This window comes from Penaeus monodon, chromosome 8, assembly GCF_015228065.2.
Source record: "Penaeus monodon isolate SGIC_2016 chromosome 8, NSTDA_Pmon_1, whole genome shotgun sequence".
NCBI lineage: Eukaryota > Metazoa > Arthropoda > Malacostraca > Decapoda > Penaeidae > Penaeus > Penaeus monodon.
The window spans coordinates 18,902,770-18,910,269 of record NC_051393.1 but is presented as its reverse complement, the minus strand read 5'-3'; the positions used below and the strand labels follow the sequence as shown (position 1 = coordinate 18,910,269).

General features: G+C 38.9%; 1 protein-coding gene and 1 long non-coding RNA gene across 3 annotated transcripts in view; one reads left to right on the top strand and one right to left on the bottom strand.

Moving 5' to 3' along the window:
- Window positions 1-3,577, bottom strand: part of LOC119576237 — an 11,333-nt gene extending 7,756 nt beyond the window's left edge. The window contains exons 1-2 of one of the 2 annotated variants that reach the window (XR_005229031.1): window positions 3,266-3,577; window positions 2,314-2,348 (exon numbers count right to left, since the gene is read on the bottom strand). This is a non-coding gene — a long non-coding RNA (uncharacterized LOC119576237). The remainder of the gene's footprint in view (window positions 1-2,313; window positions 2,349-3,265) is intronic. The other variant, XR_005229032.1, reaches the window with a different exon arrangement.
- The window catches only part of LOC119576234 (chitinase-3-like protein 1), an 8,774-nt gene that overhangs the window by 712 nt on the left and 562 nt on the right, over window positions 1-7,500 (top strand). The window contains exons 2-10 of the mRNA XM_037923828.1: window positions 2,216-2,361; window positions 2,851-2,994; window positions 3,294-3,425; window positions 4,552-4,803; window positions 5,269-5,454; window positions 5,565-5,696; window positions 6,008-6,157; window positions 6,564-6,656; window positions 7,178-7,500. The exon at window positions 7,178-7,500 is cut by the window's right edge and continues 64 nt beyond it. Of these exons, the coding sequence (XP_037779756.1) occupies window positions 2,216-2,361; window positions 2,851-2,994; window positions 3,294-3,425; window positions 4,552-4,803; window positions 5,269-5,454; window positions 5,565-5,696; window positions 6,008-6,157; window positions 6,564-6,656; window positions 7,178-7,500 (1,558 nt within the window). The remainder of the gene's footprint in view (window positions 1-2,215; window positions 2,362-2,850; window positions 2,995-3,293; window positions 3,426-4,551; window positions 4,804-5,268; window positions 5,455-5,564; window positions 5,697-6,007; window positions 6,158-6,563; window positions 6,657-7,177) is intronic.

Genomic DNA, 7,500 nt, shown 5'->3' with positions numbered 1-7,500 from the left:
TATTATTATTACTGCCATCAGCATTATTATTATTATTATTATTATCATTATTATTATTATCATTATTGTTATTATTATTATTATTATTATTATTGTTGTTGTTGTTGTTGTTGTTGTTGTTGTTTTTGTTATAATTATTATCATTATAATCATTGTTATTATTGTTATCGTTATCCTTATTACTATCATGATAATTGTTATTATCGTCATAATTAGCTGTTATTTTGTTATTATTCTATATTTATCATTATAGTTATTGTTATTGTACCATTATTATCACTATTATTTTCATTATGGTATTATTACTGTTATTATTGTTATCATAATTATTTTATAAAAATAATAATATCACCATCACCATCATCACCACCATCATCATCATCATCATCATCATCATCATCACCATCATCATCATCATCATCACCATCACCACCACCACCATCATCACCACCACCTTCATCACCACCACCACCATCATCGTCATCATCATCACCATCATCATCATCATCACCATCATCATCATCATCATCACCATCATCATCATTACCACCATCATCACCACCACCATCATCATCACCATCATAATCATCATCACCATCATCAGCATTATCATCATCATCACCACCACTATCACCATCATCATCATCATCACCATCATCATCACCACCACTATCACCATCATCATCATCATCATCATCATCATCATCACCATCATCATCATTATCATCGTCATAGTCACGATCAAAAAATCCTCATGTGATTTTCAGGCGCATCCACGTCACTGCTATCTGCGTCACAACAAAGGGAACCAATGAAACGATAACATTGTCCTGGTTCCGGCGTTGACAGTAGAAGGGATACCTGCAGTGGTGGTTCCTTTAGTATTACAGTTATTATTCAGTCCTTCTTACACCGTCTTGGATACACAAATACACACCCACCCACACATGTATATGTATATATATATATATATATATATATATATATATATATATATATATATATATATATATATATATATATATATATATATATGTGTGTGTGTGTGTGTGTGTGTGTGTGTGTGTGTGTGTGTGTGTGTGTGTGTGTGTGTGTGTGTGTGTGTGTGTGTATGTGTATTACACCCTCGTTCTCATTATACTTCGCATGCCTTTCCTCCGTCCCGTGGCATATGAACGGCGTAGGTGACTGCTCATGAGGACAAGATTAAGCAAGAACGAATCGCCACAGCTCGCAAAACACTTAACACTGATTCGCTAAAAAAAATTCTGGTTTACGTGACACCTACTATTCTTCCACCAAGAAAGGAACTGAAAGAAAAAAAAACAAGAAAATGTACGTAAACACAAGCTCATATGCTTATGCGTAGTAGCGATGTGAGGAACACGGTAAAGAAAGATTTTAAAAGTTTTAAGTGATATAGAGTACGAATTATTTGTTGTGAAACTGCGCCCTTTAGGCTTATATAAAAGTATTCGGTGGCGCAAACCTGCGACGTAAATTAGAGATATCAAAAGCCTGCAGGTGTGATGAGCAGATGCCTTATCTCCCCATCTGGTAGAATATTTGGATTATATATACTCATATATATGCGTATACATATACAAATTCATATTCACACACACACACACACACACACACACACACACACACACACACACACACACACACACACACACACACACATATATATATATATATATATATATATATATATATATATATATATATATATATATATATATATATATATATATATATATATATATGTGTGTGTGTGTATACATATATATATATATGTGTTTGTGTGTGTGTGTGCTAGATGTAATAGTAAAGAAGTTAAATTAGATAAAAACTTTATATGGTTATGCATATATACAATTATATATATATATATATATATATATATATATATATATATATATATATATATATATATATATGTGTGTGTGTCTGTGTGTGTGTGTGTGTGTGTGTGTGTGTGTGTGTGTGTGTGTATGTATACGCATATGTATATATATACGTACATACATACATATATATATATATATATATATATATATATATATATATATATATATATATATATATATAATTGTATATATGCATAACCATATAAAGTTTTTTATCTAATTTAACTCCTTTACTATTACATCTAGCATTATCAAAATGGACTTTAAAATTCCTAAGATTTTTCCTCTCACAAAACACGCAGAGGCTGTGACGATCTGCTACTTCGGGTCGTGGGCGGTGTGGCGACAGGGAGCCGGGAAATACGACGTGGAGGACATTGACCCCTTCCTGTGCACTCACCTGGTCTATGGCTTCGCCGAGATCTCTACGTCCACCTGGGAAATCGAGGTAACTTCATTTTCATTGCAGATGTGATTGATGCCATTAATTATCTGGCTGCTGTCCAGTCTTTCTTTTAAAATCTTAGTAGTATATATGAAAGTAGGAAAGCAGCTGTAATTATCCCTTATTGTTTTTTATGATTATGAGCATCTCTTACCTTAAGTGACCTTAAGCAGAATTTAATTTGGGTGTCCCAAACCTCCACGAGTACTTATGACCATTGTCAATGCTTGATTATTCTCAAACATAATGGTAGAAGAATCTACCAGCTATGAGCATCAATATATATATATATATATATATATATATATATATATATATATATATATATATATATATATATATATATATATATATATATATATATATATATCAGAAAAACCCCTATGCAAGGCGCGCTCAATTAAGCGTCTGGTCGCTTCTGAAAGTGCTTAGAAATGTAACACTTATTCGTAAACAACTACAACAGAATTATTTCCAACACTTCTCCCTTAGGCCATGGAACCTTACAATGACCTGTGTGTTAACTATGGTCAGTGTGCCTACAGCAGGTTCACGGCGCTTAAAGACCTTAACCCTGATTTAAAAACCCTACTGTCTGTTGGTGGGAATTCTGTCGACGGCTCCACTTTCTCTGAGGTGAGTTTTGCACCAAATCTATACAGTTGTAATGAACAGACATGTAGCCTAGGTATAATATATACGGTTGAAAGGAAACTGGTTTATAAAATATCTTTTGGTTGTAAACAGTAACAGTATTTCGATTCAGTGAACTTTACAGGACTACGTGTAGTTATGCGTGAACATGTTCTCATATGATAACATAAGCAAAAGAGTGCATACTAAGCATAGTATTCAAAGTACGCTGAATGAATTTCACATACATTTAAAGATTACCTTTGAAGCCCACCTTATTTACACTCTGACACATATCACAGTTATCCGGAGATGCTAGTAAAAGGAAAATCTTCGTCGGAAGCGCCGTCGAGATGCTCAAGACCTACAGCTTCGACGGTCTCGACATTAACTGGATGCACCCGGCTGACAGAGATGGGCAACCTGAGGACAAGGTTGGTTGTGACTTTGGTACAACGCACACCACTACTGGTCCATGTACTCTACTTGCCGTGTTATTGGTTATTGTAGTTTAAATTATCAAGTTTATCTCCTTGATATCAGCTGGTTATTTTTTTTTTTTACCAGTTTTTTATTTTTATCCGCCAGCTGTCTTTCATACCGATTCCGATATGCCTGTAAGCTGTCAGATCCGAAAATCCATGAAGCATTGCATGGCCCTGAATCCAGTTTCGAACATTTTAACTAAGTAAATGACTCGGACATACTTCGAAACTCGAGTCTTTGGAAAGAAGTCTAAGGCAAAATTTCACTTTAAAGAGATCCGGAACAGGGGGCATAAATCCGGTATTATGGAAGACAGCCACAAGACAAGGATTATAAATACCAGCTGGTTATTTTTCGAATTCCCCAAGGATTCATGTCTGGACGAAGCATAAAATGAAGCAAAAAACTATTTACTATTTTTGTGGCTGTGTTTCACTTTCCCCTTGAATACACATATGACTGTCTTTGTTTTTGTTTTGTTTCTTAAAGGTATTGTGATATATATAGAGATACAGTTGCCCTCTAACAGTCGCATTCCCCACTGGAGGAACACAGCTAGAGCCGCACCTGTATTTTGCACGGCAGGTTAAAATCCTCCAACTCCTGTCTGTCTGTTCCCATTCCTTCCCTCTCCCCCCCCTCTCTCTCTCTAACTCTCCTCCCCTCTCCCCCTACCCCCCCTCTCTCTCCCTCTCCTCTCTTTCTCTCTCTCTCTCTCTCTCTCTCTCTCTCTCTCTCTCTCTCTCTCTCTCTCTCTCTCTCTCTCTCCTCTCTCTCTCTCTCTCTCTCTCTCTCTCTCTCTCTCTCTCTCTCTCTCTCTCTCTCTCTCTCTCTCTCTACACACACACACACACACACACACACACACACACACACACACACACACACACACACACACACACACACACACACACACACGCGCACACACACGCACACACACACACTCACACACATACACACAACACACACAAAAAGCGTGTTTTTTTATGCATGGGTGATATTTCTTATCAAATAAATCATGCTTATCATTCATATCATTTCCCTGGCTGTCTGAACCAGTAAACCAACCAACAGAAAAACTACATCGCTCTCCTGAGAGATCTTCACGAAGCCTTGGCAGACGAGGACCTGGTACTCACAGCCTGCGTCTCTCTGGAGAAACGCGAGGTTGATGTCGCCTACGACGTCCTAGGGCTTTCGGACGCCGTGGACTTCATTTTGCTCAGCGGCTACAACCTACACGGACCCTGGGACACGTTCACGCACCACCACGCGCCCCTCTTCCCTCACCCGGCCGACACAGGCAACAATGCCTTCCTCAATATTGTAAGAACTTGTGTGCACGAACACAGATATAACTGAATGGAATCATACATTATCACGTGAAGGATTCACGCTAAGCATCAAATTGTGTATAAAACAACGGAGGGAAGAACAGGAAAATGCGTAAATATGGCTAAACCATTTTTTGCTTTATTGCTTCTTCTGGATCTGAAAAAGCAAAAATATGGAAAGGCCTTTGATATGTCCATATGTTTTCTCGCATTTACTATGATAGTAAGAGGGGGCGGACTGAGCAGCCGGGCAAAGGCCACAAAGGCCTGATAACAAGCATATAATTAATTCCCTGCACTATACTTTCAGTACTTAATTTCAAATCGTGTAACCATAAACATTATAATAGACCACGGACCATAACTAAACTCTCCCAAAGTTGGCTGAATTCCTTATTCATCATTACCAAACTCAACACTTATTGGCACTTACTCAAATACCAATTATCCCTTCCAGGACTACGGAGTTGGTTACTGGATATCGAAAGGAGTCGACAAGAAGAAACTAGTGCTGGGCCTCGGCACATATGGAACTACATGGACTCTGAACAACTTGGACGACAGTGATTACTACGCTTATGCTACACAGGCGGGGAAACCTGGTCCTTACACAGCCACTCTGGGGTTTCTAGGCTACAATGAGGTTAGTTCTTGCGGGTTATTCAGCGAGGCAGAAGGGCATGAGATTCTGAAATGAGATTATTTGAACTATGAAATGATTTGCTGTATTCCCGTTTCTTCTATGGGCTGTAGATATGCGAGATGCAACATGGAAATGATGAATGGACGGTGGTGAGGGATCCAGACATGCACGAGCCCTACACATACTCCGCGGCTGACAAGACCTGGTGTGGTTACGAGGACTCCCAGTCGATGTGGCGGAAGGTAACCTGTAATACAATATATTGTATGGGTTATAGATACAACTGAATGACTGATACGATAGATAGGTAGATAGATAGAGAGAGAGGAGAGAGGAGAGATGAGAGAGGAGAGAGGAGAGAGGAGAGAGGAGAGAGGAGAGAGGAGAGAGAGAGAGAGAGAGAGAGAGAGAGAGAGAGAGAGACATAGTAAGAAAGAAACAGAGAATAAAGAAGAAAAGAATGAAAGAAAAGGAGAAAAAAAGAGAAAGAGGAAGAGACGAGAGACGGAGAGAGAGAGTCAAACAAAGTCAAACAGCGCGATATCCTCCCCAGGGTCAGTACGCCCGGAGCCAAGGCCTGGCGGGGACGATGGTGTGGAGTCTGGAGACGGACGACTTCTCGGGGTCCTGCACGGGGCGGCCCTACAACCTCATCAGGTCCATGAACGAGGGCTTCCTGAACCTGCCCTTCAGCACTCCTGTGGTGAGGCTATCGGGCGTAAAGTTCGAGTCTGATTACGTTAGTAAAATAAAAGAAAAAGAAAAAGAAAGAAATAAAGAAAGAAAAAAAAACAGTACATATACTAATAATCTAATTGGCTAAATCTAAAGAAATTCATATAACTACAGGACACGTATGCTTTTGCTGGTAAGGTTATCGAAATAAATGTGCATTTACTTTTTACGAATAGTTTAGAATAAAAAAAAAAACAGGCAAAGAACTACATTGACGAAAATTGTAACTAAATCGAAAAAAACAGCGTATGCCTACATATCACATTTGGTTGTATCCGATAACTTTATCAATCTATACGTGGGATTTTCCAAAGTGATATAACATTAAGCAAAACGAAACTGAGAAAAAAAACGAACCGTGGTACTTTCTTCAGCCCCCGACGAGTGCCTCAACGCAGACGACAAGCGGCCTCGTGACCCCGACGTGTGGCAGCGAGACTTTCATGCCCGACCTGTACTGTAATAAAGTTAGTGTCGCTCTTATGAGTGATTTCGTTCTAGGAACCACATGGGGATGAATCAAAAAGGACAGGAAAGCATGTGTATATATATATATATATATATATATATATATATATATATATATATATATATATATATATATATATATATATATATATATATATATATATACTGCACACACACACACACACACACACACACACACACACACACACACACACACACACACATATATATATATATATATATATATGTGTGTGTGTGTGTGTGTGTGTGTGTGTGTGTGTGTGTGTGTGTGTGTGTGTGTGTGTGTGTGTGTGTGTGTGTGTGTGTATGTGTGTGTGCGTGTGTGTGTGTGTATGTGTGTGTGTGTGTGTGTGTGTGTGTGTGTGTGTGTGTGTGTGTGTGTGTGTGTGTGTGTGTGTGTGTTTATGTATGTATGTATATATGTCTACACACACACACACATGTATATATATATTTATTTATTTATACATATACACATACGCGTCACCCCTCCCAACAGTACTGGCAATGTGAAGGCGGCATTCCGCACCCTCGGGAGTGTTCCGAGGGCCTCGTGTGGAATAGCGTCCTTTTCACATGCACTTGGCCCTCCGTCACGGACACCTCTCATTGCCTCATGCCCGGCCAGACGATGACACCGACTGAGTCATCCGCCACATCAACATCTGAGACATCAACAAAATCAACGACCCAGACTTCTCCATCAACTGTATCGATATCTGAGACATCTGCACCAACTTCTCAGATACCTTCAACTGCAGCATCTTCTCTGACATCTACAACCACTACATCTACTACATCAACCCCTATGGCAACAACCAA